The sequence below is a fragment of the Mastomys coucha genome, unplaced genomic scaffold, assembly GCF_008632895.1.
Source record: "Mastomys coucha isolate ucsf_1 unplaced genomic scaffold, UCSF_Mcou_1 pScaffold22, whole genome shotgun sequence".
Classification (NCBI taxonomy): domain Eukaryota; kingdom Metazoa; phylum Chordata; class Mammalia; order Rodentia; family Muridae; genus Mastomys; species Mastomys coucha.
Window position 1 is genome coordinate 82,402,819 of NW_022196905.1, and position 13,188 is coordinate 82,416,006.

The following is a 13,188-nucleotide window of genomic DNA, read 5'->3' on the forward strand; positions in this document are numbered from 1 at the left end:
GGAAAGGTAATGCTATACCAATTCCACTGAAAAGAAAGTTTCCAAAAGGCCAACTCAAAGTTTCAATTCATCAGATACAGGGTTGTAGGTGGTAGGCCCAGAGGAAGAATATACGTCTGGAAACTGTTAACTTAGTGATACACTTCTACTAATAAAGAGCAGTAAATATAGTGACAAATAATGCTGCAGACGCGCATTGTCCCTAATGCTACAGGTTCCTCCGTGCCATTTCTTCCGTATATTGGTCTCAACCGAAAATTTGGGAAGCACTTGTGTTTCGAATAAAGACTTGACAGGTCGGGTAAACTGGAAAGTACTCGAGTCACCACCAATCATCATTTACCATGCAATGCTAACTAAATTATTTTAGCAAAGACGCAGTCTCGATGGTTAACACTAGCAGGCAGGCAACACGGGGAACGACGCCCCTCACCTTAGCCAGGATGTAGTGCTGATAGGCGGCCAGGGGCAGAGTGACAGCACCGCGCAGGGCAACGGTGCTGAGTAGGATGCTGCCCCACCAGGGGAGGCCGGTGGCCTCCTGCGCGCCCAGCAGCACTTCCTCCGCCGCGCGCACAGGCGCCGACGCTGACAGGGACTCATACCAGCCGCCGGGAGAGGCCGCCGACACCGACGCGGCCGCCCATACCGGAAGGGCTGGGAGCCGCGCGCGGCTCCAGGCGGGCGGTGATCCCGGTGCCCGGGGCCGCGCGCTGCTCCAGGCAGGTGGTGGTGATCCCGGTGCCCGGAGCCGCAGGGCGGGAAGCGACCGGAGCCACCCGTCACACAAGCGGCACAGCATGGCTACACGGAGTGGGCAGCCAAGGAAACACGCATCAGGAGGCTGCGCGCATGTGCGAACCCGAGGCCACACCAGACCTTCCCAGCCAAAGCGAGCATGTCCGGCGTCGCACTACAGATGACGTAGGGCCCCACCTTTCCCACGCGGCACCGAACAGCTTGCGGCTTTCAAGGCTCCTTTCCTTGCTGGGGTGGAGCTCAGAGCAGGAACCGGAACTGCAAGGTAGGCGGGGCGAACAAACTGCCTTGCCTTTGAGTTTCAGTTTCCAGCCAAGGAAATTGTGGCTTGAGTACTTTTTGTGATAGGGCTGCTTCCGCTCAAGGCGTGTAGCATCTGACTCTACACACTGCTGAAACATCTATTGTGAGAGTAATGAGTGTTTCTGGGTCGCTCAGTGTTAGTCTGTACGACTTAATTGTCTTTATCTGTTCCGGTTAGCATTCTATATTCCTTTATAAACAGGAGAATGCAGAATGCCAGAGTGGTGGTGCACGCCTTTAATTCCAGCACTTAAGAGGCAGAGGCAGGAGTATCTATTGTGTATTCAGGGTAACTAGTGAGACTCTGAAAAGAAGAATCACCATCATAAGGAGCAGGGAAAAATACTATTTTTCATTTTAAAAAATGAATTACCATCAACAGCACAATTTTGTTCCAACGGGGGCACTGTCTTCTGATTAAATGGAATGCACAGGGCATACAAGAAGTGTGAGTTTTTCACATTCTTGTTCCTGGCTACAGCAAATAGATGGGACAACAAAGAGTTTTCTTTTCTTTTCTTTTTTTTTTTTTGTTTGTTTGTTTGTTTGTTGGTTTTTTGAGACAGGGTTTCTCTGTGTATCCCTGGCTGTCCTGGAACTCACTCTGTAGACCAGGCTGGCCTCGAACTCAGAAATCCACCTGCCTCTGCCTCCCAAGCGCTGGGATTAAAGGCGTGTGCCACTACTGCCCAACAACAAAGAGTTTTCTTACAACGAAGAGGTGCCTGCCCCTAGAGTAGGCCAAAGTGAACTGAGTTTTTAGAAACCTCTTCCATGGTTGGTAAAGCCAAATTATGGACAGTGTCTCTTACTTCAATGGACATCTACCAAAGCTATCAGATAATATACTTTCTGAAACTTGGGTAACCTTACTTCAGCTCCCATAGCACAATCCCTCTTTTAAAAACAGTTCATCTATCTCTTGCTGATTTAATTAAGAAACTACCCTACGTCCAGAAAACTGGTAATATCCATTAGGCCCTTCCAAAATGGCCTTAAGCCAGAGAAGTTACTTAAAAACAACTCCCCCAAGTCCCAATTTACCATACATATGAGAACCTAGGATTAATTCTCAACACTAGGAAAGTAAATTCGTACTTAATATGGTAAGCATAAAGAATCATTTCTATGTATAAATAAGCCTGTTATTTATAGATCTATTGCTCACAAACCCTAAACCAAAACTTTCAAGCAGGTATTAAAATCTTTAACAATTTTTTTCTACAGCTACAGGTATCTGACAACATCTTTTGATATTGCTGAACACCTGCACGCATATAAGTCAAAGTAATGGCAATAAAATAAAAAACTAAACCCATATATTATGTGAACTAAACTTATTAATACTTATTTTGTGATAATGCTGCATGTGAGCATATTTATCTTACTTCTTGTATTCTTGTCTGGTTTTTTGGTTTCTGGTTTTTTGAGACAGGGTTTCTCTGTGTATCCCTGGCTGTCCTGGAACTCACTCTGTAGACCAGGCTGGCCTCGAACCCAGAAATCCGCCTGCCTCTGCCTCCCAAGCGCTGAGATTAAAGGCGTGTGCCACCACTGCCCGGCCACACACACATTTTTTAAGAGACAGCTAGGTATGCTTGAGGCCAGCCTGGGCTACCTATTGAGTTCCAGTCTAATGGGGTGTGAGGAAGAGCACAGCGGCACAAATCTGTATCAGCACACAAGAAGCCAGGGCTGCAGGCTTGCCACAAGTTGAGGTCAGCCTAGGCTACATAGCAAACTCAAGGAATGCATAACAGTCCCCATCCACACCATTTTTCTACCTTATGATGGGATGAAAGCAAGCAGCACCTGTTCAGTAGAAACCCAGCGCTTTGTAGGCAGAGGCAAGAAGATCCAGTGTTCCATGCCAATCTCAGCTACAGAGTGTTGGGATTACAAGTACCATAGGCATGTGCTACCACCTATTTATTTTTTTCAGTGCTAGGGTATTTTGCTTGACATATACAAGACAAGTATTTTACTAATCATTCAAATCCTAAATCTCAACATTTTTACTATAGAATATTAGCACACTATTCAAATTTTTAATATAGATAATATTGTTATTTTAGAGGACCCATTTTCCAAATAAAATTTCTAAACTTTTTTAGGAAATTTAAAGAAAATATGTATGAGGCAAATTATTTTTTTTTTTTTTGCGGCAAATTATTCTTATGAGAAATTAAAAAAAAAGTAACTTTGAAGTCAGATTCAGGTGTATTTTTCCTTTGGGGGGGAAGTTGAGACAGGGTCTCAGTATGTAGCCCTTTTGGGCCTGGAACTTTATAGACCTGGCTGGCCTTGAACTTAGAGACCCTTCTGCCAGGCTCAAAGACATGCACCCCCACATCTGGCACACTTTTTCCCCTTTTCTTCTTTTTTGAGGCAGGTTTTCTCTTTGTAGCCCTGGCTGTCTTGAAATGACTCTGTAGATTAGGTGGGGTTGAACTCAGATTCACCAGGCTCTGCCTCCTGACTGCTGGGATTTCAAGGCGTGCGCCACCACAGCTATCTGATAAGTCACTTCTTAAGAAGCAAACTATGTAATGTGCAAAGATAATCACATACTTCAAAAAGGGGGAAAAAAAAGACCTGCACGGTCTCAAGAACTTTTTTTTATTGTTTAAATAAATAAAATTTTCTATATTACATCTGAAGTATAAAAATTTATTTGAAAAATGCTCCTGGTACAAATTTCTAGAACCATGGCGCTGTCCTGCTCTCTCAATGTAGAAGAGACAGGGCTCAAATCATGCTCCACATTTTAAACCCAAGAAAATACTTTTCCACCCTTCTTCCTCTTTTGGTAAGACATTCATTAAGAGGTTACGTGTGGTAAACACCACTACTCACATGTAGTAGCACATCCCGAGTAGTGTCTGTTCTCTAACTCCATTATTTTAGGCAGAAAATAACTCTAGGCATCTCAGAAAAGTATTGTGGGAGCAAAGAAGACAGAACCGTGGCAAAATTCAATACAAAATGTTAACATCACACAGTTTTGTTGCTTTGTGTTAAGTAAAGTGCTTTGATTTTAAGTTATCTTTTAAACTCATGGCTATATTTGTAGGCTATTTTCCTCCTAATTTGGATGTATAAAGTAAAGGTGGAAAACTAAATGTATATACTTAGCATCCAGAGTGCTGGGTGGGTTTTGAAAAACTACCTTACACTCTTCACTCAGGTCACTACAGGCATAAAATCATATCACATTCTATGACAACCAATGAATGTTGTTATCAACCTTAGGTGGTATATGTAAGCTTTAGTTCAAGTTTTACAGTGTAAAGTTTGTCTCTAATTAAAAACCAAATTGATAGTATGACAGTATTTCTCACGTATAAACTTTTATATTTCAATCATGTGAGTTACTTTTCCATAGGAGACAGGGCAGGACACATATTCTTCTTGTATACATTATTGTTTATTGTTTCAAGTGGATGGAATATATAATTCCCACTGAGTAGTTTAGTGTGGCCCTGAATCACATATAAACAAGTTAACTGGAAACTTTAATTTATAATCTGTGTATTCATGGATTGACCATAAGTCATTTTAAAAACAAACCCAAACACTCCTTTCTGAGTTGGCCCAAGTTAGCTGTTCATCCCTTTCATTTCTACCAACAAGTGCAGAGAGAGGAGCCTTTCAAATTAAGACAGATGCTTGAAAAGGGAAAACTGCACATTGACTCTTGCTGATCAGGAAGACCCAATGTTAAGAATCTTATCATCCAATATGAAATATGCTGAAATCTTTAAAAATAAACAATATATGCTGACTGAGAACTGTGGTGGCTTTTAAGTTGCTCAAAAGTCTCAAGTTTTCTGGGTAGAGGAAACCCCTGGTGCCACTGAAGATGCTCCACGTCTGTGTAGCAGCCACTATGGAAAAAAGCTTTACTGGATGGTTCTCATTATTGAGCAAGAGAATCTTACTAAGTAGTAATAGTGGCAAAGAGAGTCCAAACTGAAGAGATATGTGTACATGAGTTTGAAAAGTGTGACAAATTTAATAAAGACATGGAAAAATCAGAAATTTCTTCTGCCTTGCTACAAACAAACCCAATAGGGAGTAAGATGGGTGTTTCAGAGCTAACGCAGGGAACATCCATTGATAATGCCCATCATTTTACTCTATGCTTAAAATATACAAGTAGAAAAGTGATGCTTATTAATAGTTTAATGTATGAAGGAGACATCCAGATTTCTGAATATGAAGGTACATATCTCACATGAATTTAAGTCTACATAAAGTAGAACTTCTAGACTGACATACTGAAATTTACTTTCTGCTTAGCCTTTTCTGTTATGTAAACAATTGTACATTTATTTGCCATTCTAAAACTTCAGGATCAAGTTTACATAATTTTGCTAAATTTCCGTGTTTGCTCAGAAGCAGTTTACAGTACTAAAACCAACCAGCCAAAGAACAGCTTCAACAGAAAGTTATGTCCAAAGGAGAAGAGGGAAAGAAAGAAGAGAAATGATAAGAAAAAATGCTAACTAAGGTAAAAACAGATGATGATGGAGAATTGGCTGTCACAAATGTTCACAGAAAATAGGTCAGTTAGTAAGTTTGTCTGCAAAAAGCCTACACACTTCAGTCAAGCACATCAGTAGAATGATTTGGGAGCATAAAAATGTTTCTCGGCCACTTGTGATTTCCTCTGAATGAAAGGAATCTGCAGGCTAACAGGCTTATCCTCATCAGCCAAGCTGGTTCATGTGCACACTGTTCATGTGGGGTGCCCAGGGTCCGGTCCATACCTACAAACATAGAGTATTCGTGTCACCAAATACACATCAGGCAGAGACTTAGGCTAAGATAATACTCATAGAAACAATGAAGCATTTATGGACTAAGACAATGCAATCTCATTCAATCTAGTCCCAAGATCCTCTTTTGGGCTCCAAAGGCACAAAACATGCACGTGATACAGACATATATGCAAGCAAAACATAGACACATACACACTCACAAACTGGAAAAAAAAATCACTTAAAAAACTACAATTTTTGAACAGTGGATAAATAAAATATACAATACCCAGGGAATGGGAGGATAAAAATAAAAAGCAGCAGCATATTAGGAAATACTAGAGAAAAAACAATAATGCCACACTCCTGAATAGGAATGAGTCTGGGAACTTGAGAATGCAAGCATGTGTCCTGTCACTAAACTACACCTTCTAGTTCCCAAATCTGCTCTCCTTGCTTCCCTTTTCTTTTTAAAATCCTAACAGGAGGTGATGCTCACACAACTTTAAAGCTATTAACAACATAGAGACTGCTGTGAAAGGATGATTACCCAGAGATACTGCATAGAGACCAAAGTAACTTAAGCATCAGACAAGTATGGTTCCTTATTTCTATTATCCTGGGACCTGGGAGGCTGAAGCAGTTGTACCTTAAGTTTGGGGTCAGCCTGGGATATCTAGTGAGCGTCAGACAAAAGATGTAAAGATACATTCCACCCAAAAACAAGTGTGTAATCATTACTCTAGGTTTTCATATACTGTAAAGCTCTTAACAAAGTAGCAAATTGTAATGTTAATATAATTATTTTACATGAAGACATCTTTCATCTTACTATTTTGTTTTGTTTCTGAAAACGGGGCCTTACTATGTAGCCCTAGATGGCCTGAACTCTACAAGTAAACCAGGCTAACCCATAACTAATCTAGATCCACCTCCTGAGTGTTGAGATTAAAGGTGTGCACTACCATGGCCAGCTATGTAATTAAATTCTTCTACATTATCATCTGCTACAGAATAAAATATAAAATACCTTCCTATACTTAATTTAAAAACTGAGTACCATTTTACAAAGATTTCTGATGTACTTCAGCTATAGCCAATGTCCTCTACTGGCTGTACTCACTGTGCTCTAAAGCTACCATGGTTAACCTGAATTCTACTTGCTTCATATTTTGTAAACATTTACGTGACTGCTTGCTGAATGATCAGCCTTACCGTTTGAGGACCATTGTTTTCTGTAGAACTTGAGACCATCTTTATCAGTGAATTCCAAGAAGGTTCTGCAGAATGAGGGCCATTAAATATGGGTCCTCCAGCACCATCAGCGATAGGTGCTACTGGAGGAAGCATTGCATTCCCATATACAGAAAAAGGCATACTCTTAAATAAAGAGGAGAAAGAGAGAGAGAGAGAGAGAGAGAGAGAGGGAGGGAGATTAATATCCAAGTCACTATTTTCTTCTTAGCCTGGTAAACAATAAAAATCTTATAAGGACTATGTGGAGAGAACTTGTCACAGAAAACAAAAAGAGGCATTTGAGAGGCAAAGAGAGTCCAGTTTATATGAATCTCAGGCCAGTCAGGGATTCATACATACCCCATGAAAAAACAAAAAGGGAAACCAAGTAACAACAACAATAAAACAGAAACAAACAAACAAAAACCAAAAGAGCCAAGAGCCCTAAAACTGATTTTAAAGTCTCAAATAACTTTATGAATTTATAGCTTACTCACAGAACCTAGAAATTATTCTCTGATATGAACTTATTTAGGTAGACATGGTGGCCAAGGCCTCTCATCCCAACATCCAGGAGGCAGAAGCAGGTGATCTCTGTAAGCTGGAGGCCAGATTGGTCTACAGAGTTGCAGACAAGCTCAAGTACCTTTGAGAGCCTGTCAGTCTCACAAACAAAATAAAGAACAAGCAGAAAGTAATCTCTAGCTCCATAAGTGTTCCACACGGGCTGGAGTTAAGAGTTAGCTGCTCATGCAGAATACCTGAATTCAGTTCTTAAGCTTCTACTTTTGATGGTTTATGGTTTCCTGTAATTCCAGCTCCAACTGATCCAATGCTCTCTTTGGCCTCAGTGGGCATCTGCATTCATGTGCACATACATATTCACATGTACACGTAAGTAAAAATAAAAATCTAAAAAGCCAAAATAAATAACATACCCCAACCAAAATAAACCAGCAAACGACTGCTGAAATAAGAGTCCCCTAAATGGCTAAAAAGACTATCTAGCCAATCTGACCTGTCAAGCTCCAGAGGGACTTCACAGCTTATGCACTTGGAAATGAAAGATGACCAGGAATAGACAAGAACAAACAAACAAATGAATAAAATAGTATTTTGTAACAATCAAAATATATATTTAAATTACCCCAACTTTAGGAAAGTCCATGTATCCTGCAGGAACATGCTGATGGAATGTACCAGAAGGAGTTACAATTCCTGTACTATCTCGCTCCATTGCTTGATGCTGTGAAAACACTCCTGGGTCAGACATTGGCCTGTGAATCATGGGATTTCCCATCCCAGGGTTACACCAGTCCACTTTGTCTGAGAGAAAAGAAAGCCAGAAACAAAAGTTGATAACATTCAAAATCAACACACAGTTTAAAAAAAAAAAAGAAAAAGAAATACTTTATAATTCCTATTTTAACTTATATCAAATTGTAAGTTCTTCAAAATAATCTGTTATGTTTACAGCAGTATTCCCATGTTGCTTAGTCAATATATATTTTAGTATCACAAAATATTACACATCATTAGAAATGCCTGGTCTAGTGAATTCGTAGAGTTGCCTTTCTTATTCTAAGTCTGTGAGAAGACACTACAAGACAATTAAGAAACTATGGCTATCTTTTGATTGTAGGCACTGGTATATCCTACAGATCCATGGCATTAATGAATTTGTTCTCTTAGAAATGAGTATGATATAAACTCATCCTTAGTAAGTGAAGTGAGAGGGAGAAGGGAAGTAAGTAAATCTACTCTAAAATGATTCCTAAAGTAAAATGTTTGAAGAAATAAGATGCCAATGATTTTATATGGAGAATTCTGAAGTTGTCACAAATGTCACTAATTCATATAAAGATAAAATAACACACAAAAGAATTGTGTAAGAATTCTAACAATGCAACTGGAATACATCAGTTATTTGAGAGGGCAATCTTGAGAAATCCTGACCATGATTAATGCTAATGGACAGTGGAGGATTCACATGAGAAACCCCTTAAATAAACATTTGTTCACTTAAATAGTAGTAGCAGCAACAATGTCTACAACCAAACTATAAAAGAAAATCAAAGCTACGAAGAATCCAAAAGGTCTCAAAGGAAACACCAACATCTTAATATGGCAAAATGAAAATACAAGTAGGCTTTTGTAGGGCAAGATAGCAAAAACCTGGAATCAAGTACTGGGCAAAAGGCCCAAGGGCAAGGCTAGCCTCATCTACACAGTTCAAGGGCACTGCGGTACACAGGGGACTCTTAATAAACCAATGTTGTTCAAGGGCACTGCGGTATACAGGAGACTCTTAATAAACCAATGTTGTTCAAGGACACTACGGTATACAGGGGACTCTTAATAAACCAATGTTGTTCAAGGGCACTACGGTACACAGGGGACTCTTAAGAAACCAATGTTGTTCAAGGACACTACGGTATACAGGGGACTCTTAATAAACCAATGTTGTTCAAGGACACTGCGGTATACAGGGGACTCTTAATAAACCAATGTTGTTCAAGGGCACTGCGGTATACAGGGGACTCTTAATAAACCAATGTTGTTCAAGGGCACTGCGGTACACAGGGGACTCTTAAGAAACCAATGTTGTTCAAGGGCACTACGGTATACAGGGGACTCTTAATAAACCAATGTTGTTTCCGTGCATTAGATTATTTTCAGAGATGAATAAGTGCAGAGGGAAAGAGCACATGAAACCAGAACTAAAAGATGATGATTAGTCTAACTGAGAGACAGGAATAGAGATCCTTTAAAGGAATGATGAGGGCTGGACAGATGGTTCAACTCCCAGCACCCAGATGGCAGCATACAACTGGCTGCATCTCCAGTTTCAGGAGATCCAATACTTTCATCTGGCCTCCTCAGGCACCAGGCATATAAGAGTTGCATAGACATACATGCAGAAAAAACACCACACATAAAAGTAAAATCTCAAAACAATTAAATGAATGTGAAATTGATTAAAATATGTAGCTAAATGAATAAACTTCATTTCCAGTAATATACAGCATATCATACATACCTTGATTGCCACCAATCCCTTCAAAGGACCAGATGCCACTATGTCCTACTGATGTAGACAAATTACTCCCAATAACAGATGGAGCTGAAGTTCCAGTTTGCCTTATCCGTGCAGAACGCTCAGTCCCAATTGGGACGGGAACTTTCCTGTCCTGAGAGACACTGCTGGGCTTTTCAGACCCTAAAGGTACTGAGGATGGGGCAGGAGATGGCGCACGAACTCCAGAGGATACAGACTGTGCTGGAGACTCTGGAGAGATATTTGAAATAGAATACAGGTACTCTGTAAAATATTTAATTTTACAAAACCAAATCTAATTTTTCTGAGGAGAGCTGAGATTTAATATTACTTTTAATTTCCATACAAAGAAATCAGTTTGTATATATATACCATATTCTTTATTCTTACTATCCCCTACTCCCTCTGTCTCCTCCTTCTCCTCCTTCCTCAACAGCCTCTTTCTTGCTTTAAAATATTTTTCTCTTCTGTTTTAAGAAGAATGCTTAAGCTGAGCATGATGCTGCACATTTGCAATCAGGGCTACAGAGGTTTAATCAGGATGAGTGCAGCCAGGCATGGTGGCACACACCTTTAATCAAGCCCAGCCTTCTGGAGGCAGAGACAGTAGGATATTTGTGAGTTCAAGAGCAGAATGTCTATATAGTGTGTTTCAGGACAGCCAAGGCTACATAATGAAACCCTGTCTCAGACAAAACAAAATACAGGATAACTACAAGTTCAAGGCCAGGCTAGGCTACAAAATAAGACTCTGTCTTTAAAAGCAACGTATGTGGAAATTAAGATCTGATTAACAATAACAATTTAGTTCAATAATATAGTGCTTACCTGGCATTCATGAGGCCCTGAGCTCAACTCTTAATACCCACAGACCCCACACACGTTTTATATAAAGCCCAAGAATTTTGTTAGACTACAATGATCTCAATGCTACAAAGTGGCAAACTACTCATTTAATAAATCACCATTTTATTATTTAATTAACCCAATAGCTGCTAATATAAAATCAAAACATTTAAAAGAACAATGTTTAAATTAAGTGCATGCCCACTAAGCCCAGGCTGGCATTGATCCCTCTATATAGCTAAGTATACTTAAGTATCTGTGAGTCTGAGTGTGATATATGCACATGTTTTGTACAGGTGTGCGTGCCATAGTATGCTAAGTATCTGTGTGTCCAAGTGCCATACATGCACATGTTTCTGTGCAGGTGTGCATGCCATAGAAAGATGTTGGGTATACATCCTGCTCAATTGCTCTGCCCTTGGCACAGACTTTCTCAGTGAAACTGCAGCAGGGTTTATAGGAAGCAAGCCCTAGGATTTCTTTCCTTGCTCCACCTTTCACAGGTCAGGGTTACAGGCCATGTGCAGCCCTCCCTGCCTTGTGTTTACATGGGATCTGCACTCAGCTCCATATTGTTTCAACAGCAATGCCAGTTCCTAGACTTGGCCACTAAGCTTCAGATTCTTCCTGAGTCCTAGATGCTGAGATGACACCTATAATCTGCCACCATGCCTGGTTGATGTAGTGCTAGGGATCAAATTCAAAACACTGTGTATGCTAGGCAAGCACTTTATCAACTGAGCTACAACCCCAGCTTCCCTAAACTGTATTCTTCGAAAACTGTGTTTTGTGTTGAGGTACTCTGAATGAGACCGACTCTCCACAGACTCTTAAAATCAAATACTTAGTCTCAAATCAGCACGAGATTTAGATAAGATTAGAAGGTATGATCTTGTAGAAGGTATGCCACTGGGGATGAGCTTTCTTTAAGGTTTCAAAGACCCAACCACAAGCCTTTAATCCCAGCACTCTGGATGGAGGTAGAAGCAGGCAAAACTCTGTATAAATTCTAGGCCAGTATGGTCTATAGTATGATTCAGGGTAGGCAGAGTTTTATAAATACTGTCTCAAAAACAAAAACAAAAAATATAAACAAAACAAAAGTTAAAATACCAAAAAAAACCCCTAAGCCATTCCAGGTTAGCGTGTCTCTCTGCCGCCTCCTGTGAAAGAGTTCTGCACTCTTGGCTACTGCTCCAGCACCATGCCTCCTGATCTGCTCTCTTGTTCCCCACCAGGATGCTTATGGATTCTCACCCTCTAAACTGTTTCTTCTTTACGTTCCCTTGGTCATGGTGTCTCTTCACAGAAAGAAAATAGTAATTAAAACAGAAAAAAGTAGGTACTTGGGGCTAAATTGCTGCAACAGGCCTGGTCATGCTTCTTTTAGGGAGAATGTAAAAGACTTTCATTGGACTCTGGACTAGGAGAATGGTTGAACACTCTAGGAGATGCTAAATGGACCACTCTATCAGGGGTGTGGAGAACAGTCAAGAGCTATGCTGACTGTGGAGGCCTGGCTCAAGGGGTTTCAGAAGGGAAGAACATCAGTATTGTTGAGTAGAGAGATCTTCCATAGGATATTCTCACAAAAAAGAATGAAGCCCCCTTTTATTTTCCCACTTCTCATTAAAATCTGCCTGAGAATAACTGAAAAGTTTTGGAAAAATTTCACTGGTCGATAGCCTAATACTGACTTTTCACTAGGTTATTAGGAATCACTCTCATGGAATCACTCTCATGCAGCTCTACAATGAAAAAGAGAAGGTTGGGCAAAAATAAATACAAAATTTCCCTGTGAAGAGAAAAAGGGAACCAGGGAATCTAAAGTTGGACCAAGGCTGAAAGAGATTAGGAGAGGTTTTATAGATAATGGAATGGAAGGAATGGTGCCTCGGGGCCAGATCCCATCCTGGTAAACTTCCCACTTGTGCATAAAGAAAGCTCTGCAGCACAGGAAAGCAACAGACTAATGCAAATGTAATTAAAGGTCAGGGCCAGGTCCCTAACCCTTCCTTAAGCAGTAGGACTTGGCGGCTTAGACCAAACCTGGTTCTGGCTTGTGAAGTCTTCCTCTAGGGTTAGAAAAGCCATACAGTCAGGTATGTGGACAGGGAGCGCAACCAGCCCAAGAGGGAGTCTTGTGCAACAGTCAGCAAGGCGGGCAGGTGGAAAGACTGATGTAAGTGCTTTGACAACGTATTGGAGCCGGGCGGTGGTGGC

The 13,188-nt window shown here is 40.6% G+C and overlaps 2 protein-coding genes across 10 annotated transcripts in view; both read right to left on the minus strand.

Annotated features, from left to right (window-relative positions):
• Positions 1 to 905, minus strand: part of LOC116104462 (cytochrome c oxidase assembly protein COX18, mitochondrial) — a 10,683-nt gene extending 9,778 nt beyond the window's left edge. The window contains exon 1 of one of the 3 annotated variants that reach the window (XM_031390956.1): positions 434 to 905. In XM_031390956.1, the coding sequence (XP_031246816.1) occupies positions 434 to 802 (369 nt within the window). In that variant the 5' untranslated portion in view covers positions 803 to 905. The remainder of the gene's footprint in view (positions 1 to 433) is intronic. The other 2 variants (XM_031390955.1, XM_031390953.1) reach the window with 2 other exon arrangements.
• Positions 906 to 5,229: 4,324 nt separating this feature from the next.
• Positions 5,230 to 13,188, minus strand: part of Ankrd17 (ankyrin repeat domain 17) — a 138,847-nt gene continuing 130,888 nt past the window's right edge. For all 7 annotated transcript variants that reach the window (XM_031390963.1, XM_031390962.1, XM_031390959.1 and 4 more), the window contains 4 exons: positions 10,102 to 10,350; positions 8,209 to 8,387; positions 7,041 to 7,205; positions 5,230 to 5,834 (listed from right to left, as the gene is read on the minus strand). In XM_031390963.1, the coding sequence (XP_031246823.1) occupies positions 5,775 to 5,834; positions 7,041 to 7,205; positions 8,209 to 8,387; positions 10,102 to 10,350 (653 nt within the window). In that variant the 3' untranslated portion in view covers positions 5,230 to 5,774. The remainder of the gene's footprint in view (positions 5,835 to 7,040; positions 7,206 to 8,208; positions 8,388 to 10,101; positions 10,351 to 13,188) is intronic.